The sequence below is a fragment of the Abramis brama genome, assembly GCF_963993115.1.
Source record: "Abramis brama genome assembly, chromosome: 13".
Lineage (NCBI taxonomy): Eukaryota > Metazoa > Chordata > Actinopteri > Cypriniformes > Leuciscidae > Abramis > Abramis brama.
The window spans coordinates 7916251-7930422 of record NC_139975.1 but is presented as its reverse complement, the minus strand read 5'-3'; the positions used below and the strand labels follow the sequence as shown (position 1 = coordinate 7930422).

General features: G+C 37.9%; 1 protein-coding gene across 1 annotated transcript in view; it reads left to right on the top strand.

Annotated features, from left to right (window-relative positions):
• Positions 1–14147, top strand: part of abca1b (ATP-binding cassette, sub-family A (ABC1), member 1B) — a 36785-nt gene extending 22638 nt beyond the window's left edge. The window contains exons 17-47 of the mRNA XM_084133256.1: positions 88–403; positions 881–1055; positions 1476–1607; positions 1745–1884; positions 1966–2103; positions 2212–2432; positions 2534–2609; positions 2701–2939; positions 3034–3085; positions 3176–3295; positions 3412–3560; positions 3791–3915; positions 4005–4103; positions 4208–4492; positions 4575–4713; positions 4802–4882; positions 4991–5160; positions 5257–5434; positions 5535–5650; positions 6202–6346; positions 6439–6562; positions 7420–7549; positions 7680–7800; positions 7906–7968; positions 8074–8180; positions 8301–8442; positions 9096–9230; positions 10076–10179; positions 10887–10979; positions 11455–11698; positions 12716–14147. Coding sequence (XP_083989382.1) covers positions 88–403; positions 881–1055; positions 1476–1607; positions 1745–1884; positions 1966–2103; positions 2212–2432; positions 2534–2609; positions 2701–2939; positions 3034–3085; positions 3176–3295; positions 3412–3560; positions 3791–3915; positions 4005–4103; positions 4208–4492; positions 4575–4713; positions 4802–4882; positions 4991–5160; positions 5257–5434; positions 5535–5650; positions 6202–6346; positions 6439–6562; positions 7420–7549; positions 7680–7800; positions 7906–7968; positions 8074–8180; positions 8301–8442; positions 9096–9230; positions 10076–10179; positions 10887–10979; positions 11455–11698; positions 12716–12859 — 4503 coding nt within the window. The 3' untranslated portion in view covers positions 12860–14147. The remainder of the gene's footprint in view (positions 1–87; positions 404–880; positions 1056–1475; positions 1608–1744; positions 1885–1965; positions 2104–2211; positions 2433–2533; positions 2610–2700; positions 2940–3033; positions 3086–3175; positions 3296–3411; positions 3561–3790; positions 3916–4004; positions 4104–4207; positions 4493–4574; positions 4714–4801; positions 4883–4990; positions 5161–5256; positions 5435–5534; positions 5651–6201; positions 6347–6438; positions 6563–7419; positions 7550–7679; positions 7801–7905; positions 7969–8073; positions 8181–8300; positions 8443–9095; positions 9231–10075; positions 10180–10886; positions 10980–11454; positions 11699–12715) is intronic.
• Positions 14148–14172: the final 25 nt, after the last annotated feature.

The following is a 14172-nucleotide window of genomic DNA, read 5'->3' as shown; positions in this document are numbered from 1 at the left end:
GCAAGAAACCTTGACTAAAAATTTAAGTGGACTTCAGGAGGGAAAAAAACAGAACACTACTTACGTCTAATTTGGTTGTCTCCACAGAGCTTACTGTCTCCAGTGGCGTTTGGGTTTGGCTGTGAGTATTTTGCACTGTTTGAGGAGCAGGGTGTGGGCATCCAATGGAATAACCTCTTCTCCAGCCCATTGGAAGACGACAAATACAACCTCACCACCTGCCTCATCCTCATGTACTTTGATGCCTTCCTGTATGGGGTCATGACCTGGTACATTGAGACCGTGTTCCCAGGGCAGTATGGCATTCCCAGGCCGTGGTACTTCCCCTTCACTAAATCTTACTGGTTTGGAGAGAAAAACACAAACAATACTGCAATACATGGAAAGAAAGGCAATGCTGGGGGTAAGAAACCTTTCTGATCACTAACGTTTTTTAGAATTCTGGCCAAAATGAGAAACTGATGAGAAGTTTCATGTTATGAATGATTACTCATAAATAATAAAAATCTATTTAATTTTGTCAACAACAAAAAAAGATAAAACATACTAGACATAATCATAGTTTTAAATGGTACAGGTGAATTTAGGCATCACAGCATAGCAAATAAATATAAAATTTTCATACTGTACATTATACAGAATGAAAAGTTTATATTTATTTGCTACAGATTAAATGTAATAGGGTTATTAACTCTAAGTGAGTGTTGGATGATGGCAAAGGTAATCTAAATGTAAAAATAGGAGAAATAAATATTGTGCATCACTTTTATTTTTTACATTAAGCATGTAAATGCAGCTGGGAATTTGTTCATTAGACATATTATTCACTAAAAAGAGTAACAAAATGGACTAATTGTGTTTTGTGTTGTTGTTTTTTAAGCCGTTTGCATTGAAGAGGAACCCACTCACCTTGAACTGGGAGTTTACATTGAGAATCTTGTGAAAGTCTACCGTCACGGCAAAAAGCTAGCGGTCGATGGCTTAACACTTGGCTTCTATGAGGGGCAGATAACCTCCTTTCTAGGTCACAATGGAGCTGGAAAAACTACCACCATGTAAGTTCACATTCTGAAATTAGTATAAAATATTATTATTGTCAACGAAGATCTTACTATTAAAAGTTAAATAGACTACAGTTCAAAGTAACGTTCATTTTTAAAAGAAATTAATAGTTTTATTCAGCAAGGATGCATGAAATTGATCAAAAGTGGCAGTAAAGATATTTATAATGTCAAAAAAATATAAATGCTGTTCTTTTTAACTGTCTATTCTTCAAAAAATCCTGAAAAAAGTCATGGTTTCCACAAAAATATTAAACAGCACAAATTGTTTTCACTATTGATAATAATACGATTTTTTTTCTTGAGCACCAAATCAGGAATAACTTACATTTTAAAATATATTCAAATAGAAAAGAGTTATTTTACATTTTGGTTATAATATCTAACCCTTCAATTTACCTTCAATGTTTTTAGGTCTATCCTAACTGGCCTTTTCCCTCCCACCTCTGGCACTGCGTATATCATGGGCAAAGACATTCGCTCAGAGCTGAGTTCTATCAGGCGGAGCCTCGGAGTGTGTCCACAACACAACGTCCTCTTCAGCATGTAAGTGCCTTTCTCAGACCTACAAGAAACGATCAAGGAAAATAATTCGAAAAAAGTCACATATTAATTGATGTCAAGGTTGTATAGATCAGTTCTGTGGAAGATAATCCACTCTTGCTTGGCCTGGGGTATTTCAGGTTGACAGTAGAAGAGCACATCTGGTTCTATGCTCGTCTGAAGGGTCTGTCTGAGGAGGAAGTGAAGGCTGAGACGGAGCAGATCCTGACCGATACTGGCCTTCCACACAAACGCAAATCCAGGACCAGCCAATTGTCAGGTGTGTGGCATTATGACCTTTGAAATTTTGATATGTTGGTTGTTTGATTTGTTGCAAATTTACAATTTTTGTGTTCTTCAGGTGGTATGCAGAGGAAACTCTCGGTAGCCCTTGCTTTTGTTGGAGGGTCAAAGGTTGTCATTCTGGACGAGCCTACCGCTGGTGTGGATCCATACGCTCGTAGAGGCATCTGGGACCTTCTTCTGAAGTACCGTGCTGGTAACCACCCTATGCATTTGGACATGAGTCCATTTTGTATTTATATATAAAGAAAATACAACCAGCTCTCATTTATTAATCATAGAAGACTGTGGGTATTTTTTTCAGGTCGCACTATCCTCCTTTCTACCCATCATATGGATGAAGCAGACATTCTGGGCGATCGTATTGCCATCATTTCCCATGGAAAGCTTTGTTGTGTGGGTTCCTCGCTGTTTCTGAAGACTCAACTGGGAACCGGATACTATCTTACCTTGGTGAAGAAAAACTCTGAACCTTCTCTCAGTTCTTGCAGGAACTCGAGCAGCACAGTGTCTTTCGTTAAGAAAGTAAGTACACTTCAGGTTGCAAACATTTTTAAAAAATCAGTGAACACGTTGATTTGTTGGTAAGCTAATAGCTAAACACTGTTGTTTCATTGGTTTTCTAGGAAGACAATGCATCGGTCAGCAGTTCAGATGCTGGTCTTGGTAGCGACCAAGAGAGTGAAGCTGCCACAGCGATTGGTAAGGCAACACCTGACCTCAAACTTTAAAATGATGGGTAACTGTTGATTTCATCATATTCTAACTGAATCTTCACTTATATGTTCTGCAGGAACTACATGGCCCGAATCTTCTGTTGTTCCTGTTGATGTAGCCCTCATCTCCAGTCTAATCCTGAAGTATGTTCCCGCTGCCCGCATGGTGGAAGACCTCGGTCATGAGATCACATATGTGTTGCCGTATGAGTCTGCCAAAGATGGTGCTTTTGTTGAACTCTTCCATGACCTGGATGATCGGCTCGCTGACCTTGGAATTTCGAGCTATGGTGTCTCAGATACTACACTTGAAGAGGTACAGAGTAGCTTGTCTTGTGTTTTATCTGTCAACAAAAATCTTTAGGATTTTAGCTGTGATTATTCTTAATGATCTTTCTATTTTTATATAGATTTTCCTTAAAGTGGCAGAGGACAGTGGAGTTGATGCAGAAATCATCTCTGGTAAATTTTTAGCTCTCTAGAAACCTGAATAAACACTAGAAAAAAAAAAAATCCAGTTAAGATCTCATATTGTATTTATAACTTTGTTAGATGGAACTGTGCCAGTGCGCAGACATAGACAACATGCATTTGGCAGTGACCACAAGAGCTGCCTCAAACCCCTGACCGAAGACGATGACTTTGACTGTACCGAATCTTATGGTGATCCAGGTAAACTTTAAAGCCCTAAAATATATACTGTATCATTAGATTAGAGACAGACAAATGTCTTCTTAATATTTTTAAATGTGTTGTTGCCAACTCCTGTTGATATATTTGATCGCCAGAATCCAAAGAGACAGACTATTTCAGCGTGACTGATGGAAAAGGATCATATCAGGTGAAAGGCTGGAGTTTAAAGAGGCAGCAGTTTGTGGCATTATTATGGAAGAGATTTCTTATTGCTCGCCGCTCAAGGAAAGGCTTTTTTGGACAGGTAGGAATGGGAAATATAATAAAAAAAACTAAACCTGGGCTCTGTTTCCCAAAAACAACATAAGCTTAAGTAGATCATAGAGACTATTGGTGTCAATGGTTTCTACTGTATGATTCCCAAAAGTAGATCATAGAAACTTTCCATTTCTACGATCTACTTAGGCTTTTGCGAAATGCAGCCCATGTCAGTAAAGTTCCGTTTTGATCAACTCACTTTGATTCTCTTTGCAGATTGTTCTTCCTGCTGTGTTTGTGTGCATCGCTCTAGTATTCAGTCTTATTGTGCCGCCATTTGGAAAATATCCCAGCCTGGCTCTTAATCCCTGGATGTATGAAGAACAAATCATGTTCATCAGGTACGTAAGGACAACATGTGTTATTCAACATAAATTTAAAATGCTTGCAGGGAACCATTTAGATTAAATACGGTCATTCTTTGTTATAGTGATGATGCTCCACATGATATAAGCACACAAAAATTACTCAACGCCTTATTAGGTGATCCTGGCTTTGGAACACGATGCATGGAAGGAGAACCAATTCTGTAAGTAACTTCGAGTATATGAAACACCAGGATTTTCTTGCAACTGTTAAAGTTTTTTTTTTTCACTCTGGAGAAAACTAAGCCTGCTTCTCCCATGGTTTTAGTGAGGCTCCCTGTACAATGGGCGATGAGGAATGGTCTACACCAGAAGTGGAAGAAAGCTTGATGGACATTTTCACAATGACAAACTGGACCATGGACAACCCATCGCCAGCTTGTGAGTGCAGCTGTAATGGCAAAAAGAAGATGCTCCCAGAATGCCCTGCCGGTGCTGGTGGACTGCCACCTCCTCAGATTAAGATCAGTGAAACTGAGACTCTCCAGAACCTGACAGGACGAAACATCTCAGACTATCTAGTGAAGACTTACGCACAGATCATTGGAAAAAGGTATGGGCTGATTTTGTATCTATATGAACTGAAATAGTTCAATACTGCCATTCAATGAGTAAATAAATGGTTTCTTTCAAAGCTTAAAGAACAAGATCTGGGTGAACGAATTCAGGTATGGAGGATATTCATTGGGCGCTAGAAGCACTCAGGTACTTCCTCCTGCTGAGGAGATCGATGACGCCATCTCTCGAGTCAGGGAGATCTTCCAACTGGGCCAGGTAAACCAAAAAGCTGATTCTTACGATATTAATTAAACAGCTTTCAGGAATAGTGCTTGAAGTATTTCTTCTTATCCTACTCTTTTAGAACTCCGGATCAGCTCCCGACCGTTTCTTGAAAAGCCTGTCTGCCTTCATCAATGGGCTGGACACTAAGAATAATGTCAAGGTGAGTGACAGCTGGACGACTGCTATTTTAAATCCATTACAGACAATATATTTTATATTTAAAGTCTACTTGGAGTGATCTTTATTGGGGTTTCATTATTATTTTCAGATATGGTTCAATAACAAGGGCTGGCACAGTATTGGATCCTTCCTCAATGTAATGAACAATGGCATCTTGCGTGCCAACTTACCACCTGGCAAAGACCCCCGTCAGTTTGGCATCACTGCGTTCAACCATCCGCTCAATCTGACCAAAGAACAGCTTTCTCAAGTGGCCCTGTAAGCATTGAAACATTGATTACATTTAAATAACATTTCTTAAGGACGATAATGTTTTTCTAATCTCTCAATTTATCTCAATTTATGCCATTTCAGGATGACCACCTCAGTGGACGTGCTGGTTTCCATTTGTGTGATCTTCGCCATGTCCTTCGTTCCCGCCAGCTTTGTTGTCTTTCTTATTCAGGAACGAGTGAATAAGGCCAAGCATATGCAGTTTATCAGCGGAGTTCAGCCATACCTCTATTGGTTGGCCAACTTTCTTTGGGATATGGTGAGTGTCTGGTTTTGCTTTCATATCCCTCATATGCATTCACCTACTTGGCTGCTGACCCAAAATCTCTTATCTTATTTTTGTCTGCTTTTTGGAATAGTGCAATTATGTCGTTCCTGCTACTCTGGTGATCCTGATCTTTGTGTGCTTCCAACAAAAAGCCTACGTCTCCGCCACCAACTTGCCTGTTCTTGCTCTTCTTTTGCTTCTATATGGGTAAGACAGATAAAGACATTCATATGAAGTTAGTTTGATTACCTCAACAAGGCGATAATGTATAGGTATACTGATAATATCACATAAATAGAAACAGAAAAACCAGACTATGAGCTACATTCATCATTGAAATTTAATAAAAATTATAAAGTATGTTTTTAGGAGAAAATGTGAAATAAAAATAGGAAAAAATGGATTATAAACTTAAAATTTCAAACAAGAAATAAATGTAATACAAAATAGTAAAAAAAAAAAAAAAAATCTGATGAAAATATGAAAGAATAAAAAAAAAACCTTAATGTAAGTACTTTTTTGAAGAACATTGGGGGGGGGGGGTAGAACGAAATTATGTTAGGTATGTTTTCTGAAGAAATTGAATAAAAAAATAGAAAAATAAAACATAAATGTACAATTAGGTATGTGAATGGTGTTTGTTTTTTCAAAATCTGTCTCTAAGATAGACTAATAGGGCTTGACATGGGGTCAGAATACACTGCCAATGTGTATAGCATTTTCCCTGATGATAAATAATTATTCTTGTCTCTCCTCAGATGGTCCATCACTCCTCTCATGTACCCGGCTTCTTTCCTCTTCAAAATCCCCAGCACTGCTTATGTGGTACTCACTAGCGTAAACATCCTCATTGGGATCAATGGGAGCGTCTCCACATTTGTCATGGAGTTATTTGGAAACAATGTGAGAAATTACTTTTTTGATTTCATCCCAATGCAGTCCTGCTATTTGTGTTGTTGAGGGGTAATTCTGACGCCTCTCATCCTCTTCTGCAGGAGATTGGAGGCATTAACGACATCCTGAAGAACGTTTTGCTCATCTTCCCACACTTCTGCCTGGGTCGAGGTCTCATCGACATGGTGAAGAATCAGGCCATGGCTGACGCTATGGAGAGATTTGGTAAGTAGCTTGCTCCACTTTAAATTAAACATTTTTTCAGACAGATTATGAGAATTAGATCAATGAAGTTTATAGTCTGACCTCATAAACTTGATAAATGACAAGTATATGAGTTCTCTGGTCTGTGTATTAAAGATGTAGTAAGCGATTTCTGAGAAACACTGTTGATTTTTTTTAAATCAATCCAAACAAACACACCCCTCGCTTCATTGCTCCAACCCCAAAATGCACAAACACACAATGCAAGAGTGGATGTCTCTTTATCATAGCTGAAGCGAAGGAAAATAAAGCGAAGTTGACAAACAAACGACAAGGAAGAGCAAAGAATTAACATACAATACACAAGAGTATCTACAATCAAGAGTTAGTTGTTAGTTGCCAACAGCACACCAGCTCCAGACTAACAATGACACTCAAAACTGTCCTGTTACTATAGCTAACATTACAACAACACCATATCTTGGTTCTGTGAAACAAACGTTTATGAAAAAACGACGTTACTCGTATATGGAACAGAAACAACGCAACCTCTGCGCCCATCAGGCCTTAGCTTTTCTAAAGCTCTTGCCTGATCATAACCCTTCTTTGTCCAGTTATATTCCTCTGACCTTTTCGCTTTTGTAATGTCTCTCAGCCATCTCTCTTTCTTCAGTTCAAATCTCCCCCTTGCTCACTCTCTCTCCTTCCCCATCATGATTGGACACGCCCCCTACTGCCGATTGGCTACAAGTGTGTTGTGCTGCTCGGTCCGGTCCACTTTTAACAGCGTTTCTCAGAAATCGCTTGCTGCACCTTTAACTGTAACTACTGGAAGGGTAATTGTTATAGATGCTGAATGCTCTCTTTCCTTGCATTAGGTGAGAACCGTTTCCGTTCTCCACTGGAATGGGACATGGTAGGCAAGAATCTTTTTGCTATGGCTGTGGAAGGAGCGGTCTTTTTCACCATAACAGTCCTTATCCAGTATCGTTTCTTCTTTAAACCCAAGTAAGCATCATCACAACATGATATTCCGAAAGAAACAAATTGCATTTTCATGAATTGCTAATGAAATTATGGTTGAACATAGTTTATAATTTTAGAAGATCTAAAGTGATGGGTTGTCCATTTTCTGTAGGTCTCTAAGTGCTAAGTTGAGCCCGATTGGAGAGGAAGATGAAGATGTGGCCAGAGAGAGGCAGAGGATCATGAATGGAACTAAACAAGGAGACATTCTTGAACTCCGACAACTCACTAAGGTCAGCAGAAAACCTCAGCTGATGATCACAGACACCAATTTTAGTACTTAAAATGATGTATAATAAATTGTGCCCTCATCAATCTCTCATCCTTTTCTTTTCCAGGTGTACAAGCGGAAACAGAAGCCCGCTGTCGATCGTCTATGTGTGGGAATTCCTCCAGGAGAGGTAATTCATGACAGACGCCTCATGATCAGCCTCATCCAAACGAGTCATTCTTCTTCACAGCAACAGTACGACTACAAACTGATGTCTGTTTTGTTCTACTTTCAGTGTTTTGGTCTGCTTGGTGTCAACGGAGCTGGAAAGACCAGTACTTTTAAAATGCTGACCGGAGACTCTGTGGTCACCAAAGGAGAAGCATTCTTAGCTGGAAAAAGGTACAGAGTACAGACATTCAAATAATGTAGTGATGAGAACAGACGCTACTGATTACAGCTTAGTCTATATATACTTCTGTGGTTGCTTATTTTTGACGATGCTGTTTTTTCTTGTCTCAGTATTCTCAGAGAAATAGATGAAGTACATCAGAACATGGGCTACTGCCCTCAATTTGACGCCATCAATGATCTGCTGACAGGACGGGAACACCTGGAATTCTACGCTATCCTGCGCGGTGTACCTGAGAATGAAGTCTGTGAGGTGGGCAGAGCTTATAAACTAACACACATATTTAAATAATTATTTACAATTTTTTATATCATTTCATTTCACCTTTATGGTGAATCTCACACACCCGGGCCATATTTCACCTCCACCCTCCCAATACCTAAATTTGACATGCCAATTAAGTTTTTTATTTTCATTACCAAAATGCAAAAACTTTTTAAAAGTATTTATACAGCCTTCAGTATATGCTAATTTAAAAAAAGAAACATTGTACACAAATATAAACATTTTTAAGAAATACTATATTACAGTAATAATCTCCACTGAAAAGAAAGTGAATTACAATACAAATATTTATATTTATTTGCATTAAGAAAATGTAGAAGAAAAAAAACTTTTTTTGCATTTTGGCATGACAATTAAGCACATTTCGCATTATTGTGCATAAAAGAGTATTTATACGGTCTTCAATTTATGCTGATTTAAAAAAAAACATGAAAAAGGAAAAAAATAAAAATACTGTATTATAGTAATGATAAATCACCATTTAGAATAAAACCTTTTGGTCTTTTGGTTCCTCTATCATATTATATAATAATGATGAGGTTAGATTTACCTCAATATATATACATGTTTTGAACTATTAAAGTGTCATTGGTTTAAATTATGTTTTGTACCTTTGGCAGGTGGCAGAGTGGGGAATCCGTAAACTGGGTCTAGTGAAGTACGTGGACAAAAATGCAGGGAGCTACAGTGGTGGCAACATGCGCAAACTCTCCACCGCCATATCACTCATTGGAGCCCCTCCAGTGGTCTTCCTGGTATGTGCATTTCCTCAAACACACACACACACTTACACACAAAGACACTTACATAACTGGCTCTAAGTCTTGTGCCTCCTTGGGTGAATATCTGCAAACTGATCAACAAAAACAACATAAGTCAGGATCATATGACCACTGTTTGATTATTCTCTCAGCTGGTTTTCTTGCTCTGGTTGTATAAGGAGTTCAGGATTATAACACCCCTAGAGTTAAATTACCCTGAACTCTTTTCCCTTTGCCTTCAGAGAGGCTTCATAAAGGGGTTGATTACACAAAGATCACGTAAGAACAGGCGCGTTTTGGTTCACTTGAGTGTGCGATACACATCAAGTAATCTTAATTTATAAAGCGCTTTAAACAATACAGACTGATTCAAAGCAGCTTCACAGTAGAAAATAACAGAATCAATGATGGAATTCAAAATCTGCTTTAAATCAGCTCTGAAAAGACAACCGGGTCATTATTCAGCTCAAGTCAGTTCAGTGTGTGTTCAGTTCAGTTTTCAGTACTGTGTTAAGTACATCAATCATGAACCAAGTTCAATTGAGCTATAAGCGGCTCTACAGAAGACAATAGTGTTATTCACTTTGAGTCCGTTCAATGTTGATTCAATTCAGTTCAATAACAGTGTCGAATTTCGATATTGCAAAATTGGTCAATCAGTTCAATTCAGTTCTGATCCAATAGTGCCAGTGCAATCAAATCAATAATATTACCGAGTATTATACTGAATATTATCACGCGAGGAAGAGATGCGTTCTTCCCGCTTATATTGCTGTTCAGTGTGTGTTTCCTGTTGAACCTGTGGGCAAATCTGAGTGTGGCTGTGCTTTTGATTACAGGACGAGCCCACCACAGGAATGGACCCGAAAGCACGACGAGCTCTGTGGAACTGCATCCACAGCGTCATCAAAGAGGGACGCTCTGTTGTGCTTACCTCTCACAGGTGCATTTATCAGAATTTTCCTAATAACATCAAACGTTATGCTCTTAAACTGAACACTAACAGTGGACTAATAGAGGTATTATTAAAATGAATAGTTCACCCAAACATTATTATTCTGTCATTAATAACTCACTCTCATGTGGTTCCAAACTCATAAGACTTTCTTTCATCTTAGGAACACAAATGAAGATATTTTTAATGAAATCTGAGCGCTTTTGGTCCCTCCATAGACAGTCTATTCACCCAAAACTCTGATGCTCTGAACTATACATAATAAACATTGATCAGCAAACATACATAGAACATCTGTTTAAAATTTGAGTGCTCCATGTATGTTTGCTGATCAATGTTTAGATGTGAAATAAAGCCTAAATTAAATGTTCATCATATAAAGGATTGCGTGATCTCCGGAAGATTTTGATTAAATCATTAACTGAATTTCTTTTATGATCTCTTTTCAACTGTCAATAGAGATTTCTGTCCCTCCATTGAAAGTCTAAGATTACCAGAAAACTCCTGTTCTAAACAAGAACACATGTTGCTAGACAGCAGGGCTGATACTTTTTTGTTTTCGACTAAAATGTGTTCATTTGAATGTCTACTTAGTTTAGCTTAGATTCATGCTTAGGTTAGACTTCCACCTATCACTAGGAGGCAGTATTTCATAGATTTCCCTCCATACTAACCTGTGTCCTGTCCACTCCTAGCATGGAAGAATGTGAAGCGCTGTGCACCAGGATGGCCATCATGGTGAACGGCAGGTTCCGCTGTCTGGGTAGTGTCCAGCACCTGAAGAACAGGTAAGATCACCAATAATACAGAGTGCAAAGGTCAGGTTCCAGAATTAAAAATCAATTCTATTTCTTCACTGGGGAATTGATTTTTAAAGATAACTTAAAAACCATAAAAGACAAACCTACTGTGAGCTACGAGGAAGTTAATCAATGCTTTGTTTAAAGCCATCAGTCCACATTATTCCAACTATGTTTTTTAAATAACCTTTGCTTAACAGTGGAATTCCTAGAGAAAAAACTACATTACCCATGATTCTGCAAAGAAATCTCCACCAATCAGAGAACTGAAACAAGTTACTTAATATATACAAATCGCTAAGTAATTACTTAAAAGTACAGTGTCTCATTTCTGCACACTAGCAGTGTCAAGCAGAACCGCAAAATGCATAATGACTGAAATAAAGAACATTAAGAATAAAACAAACATTAGTTTCTAGACATTTCTAGATTTGATACATATCACTTGCTCATCTTCCTCCAGATTTGGCGATGGGTACACCATCATTCTGAGGGTTGCGGGGCCAGATCCTGACCTGCAGCCGGTGATGAAGTTCATTGAGAGCGAGCTGCCGGGCAGCACACTGAAAGAGAAACACAGAAACATGCTACAATACCAGCTTCCCTCCTCCCTCACCTCCCTCTCTCACATCTTCAGCATTCTCGCCAAGAACAAAGAGTTTCTCAGGATAGAGGACTACTCTGTGTCCCAGACCACACTGGACCAGGTGAGAGGGCATTTCCAACCAACAAATATCACAGGCACATTTTGTGTATGTAGTGGAGTGAAGATAAAGAGGAAGTTAAAAAACAGTCAACGGTTAACACATGGCATTCACAGCACATTTCACTTGAAGAGGGAAAGAGAATATTTAGCAGTAAATAATGTACGGGAGTTGGATTGTGAAAAGTGTGTTATGACATTATTGGTGCAATCAATGTGTGCTGCCTGATATAATATTATTTTTTTGACAGAAAAGTAAAGAATTACATTTTGATTAAAAACAAACTTTACAGTGACATACACAGACACAATGTGCACAATATAAGCAAGAACATTTATTTATAAAGTCAATCATTTTTAGTTCATGTTTAATTTTTTGTTGTTAAAGAGGCAATATGTTCTTCTAGAAATTCTTGAATTTAGTTTTCGGGGCACTAGAATAGGTTTTCATGCAAAAAAAAAAAACAGGGTTTTTGTTATATGTAGGGTTATACAGGGTTATATGTAGATAAATTTAAGACTTTTTAAAGACCTTTTAAGACCAAGTAAAAAGAAATTTAAGAAATAAATTGAAGGGAACTCAATACGTCAACGTGATCTCTAAATATAAATGTCGAGGGAGAAAAACATTGAGTTGTAGCAACACTTCCTAATGATATAAAAAAATTTTTTATTCATTTTACAATTTAGTTTGAATCACTCTGCCCCCAACCACCAGAATACAGAAATAACTGTTTCTGCAAAAAAAGTGTTGTTCCTCAACTCAACCAGGCCTTGCCCCCTTATTTTTTCATATGCCTTGGTCATGAATTATTTAAATATTGTGACGTATATGTTCAATCAATCAATCATTCGTTTCAGGGAGTTTAGAAACAGTGCTTACTGATCTAGAGAAAATCATTTGGAGCGACATTTCATGACTCAAGAAAGTTGAAAATAGGTCCTCTTTAAATATTATGAACTAGTATAGTATATTTTTCTCATGATGTGATTACTCAGTACTCTTCTCCTCAATATACAGGTATTTGTCAACTTTGCCAAGGACCAAAGTGACGACCACTCAGACAGCTCCATTCGTCGTAATGTGACAGGGGTCAACATGGCCCTCCTGAGCCCTCTGTCTACTAAAGAGAACATGGAGAAGCCAATGGAAAGCTTTGTCTGAGCCGGAGTCTCTCTTTACACTACATGCTAACTGGAGCCAGTGGATTCCACATGTTTCACAATGTTTTTGTGGCCTTTGAGCTGCAGTCTGCTGTTTTGACCTCTGTCTGAAGATAAACGTCTTCACCGGTCAGCTGAGAGGCAGACACTGCAGACGAGACACTCAATGCAAGTCAATGCAAAAGAAATTGAAAAGACTTCTCTCGTGTTTCTAGCATGGTTGAATTCCAACCGTGTCAGTCACAGTGTTAAACTTGAAGCCATAATTTCTGGTATAGACAGCATGGACTGTATTTTGCGCAGTCGTTGACAGAGATTAATTTTCATTGTGTGAGATAATAGGGCAGATGGAAAAATGCCAATGATTAATAATTCAGGGTCAGTGTCTTCGTACTTTTTTCTTAAGAATAGAAGACTGAGAATCACATGCTGAAGAATCAGAATTGTTTGCGTGGCCAAAGGCTGAACTGCAAAACTGCAAATTGTACATTGTTAAAATGATTTTGTTTTTAATATGTCTATTTATAAACAAGCGATTGTTTTAGATGTTTAAAAAAGGGGCATTATTTTATAGGCTGTTCTATCCAAGAGTGCCTCACGTTCTCTTGTAATATAAGAATCTTTGTGCATGGACAAAGCAAGGTGATTGATTTTGTAGGGTTTTTTTTAAATAAAATAAAGTTTATACAAGTAAGCTGTAAAGTTACACTATGTAACAAATACCTCAGAGTCGTATGAACAACTTAGAAGGAAATCAATTGAAACATACCGATCATGTGCCTTCTTTAGTAAAAGGGCATTTGGGTTGTCCTTCATTGGATCTCTGGCCATTAAATACAGAAATCCACAAACAATTTCCAGCTGAATTACACAGCCGTTCAGTACAGTAAGGGTGAACTATCCCTGCATTCAGTTTGGATTGTTAAATCAGTATTTTGGATCTCATTGGAATAGGTGATAGCGATTTTCGCCTTTCATCCAAGCACTTTACTTGCTATGTTAATTAAAACAAATTATATAATGCCAATGTGTTAAGATCTTTGCACTGGATTTTCCACAGACAATATTTTTGCTATTTTTCATTTACTTTTTGGTTCTGGTTTGGGTTCTCTCAAATTAATAGAACTAAAAAACAAAAACCTAAAAGGACAAAAAGTCTTAGTACCAGTGATGTTCCTCATTTAATACCTGTTTACATTTCAAATTTATGGCTGTGGAATGTCTGTTACTTGCCTTGTACATTCACTGTATGTATTTACACAATAAAACATGACAATCTACAACCCTAATATTTGTTTGATCTATGACGTCAAT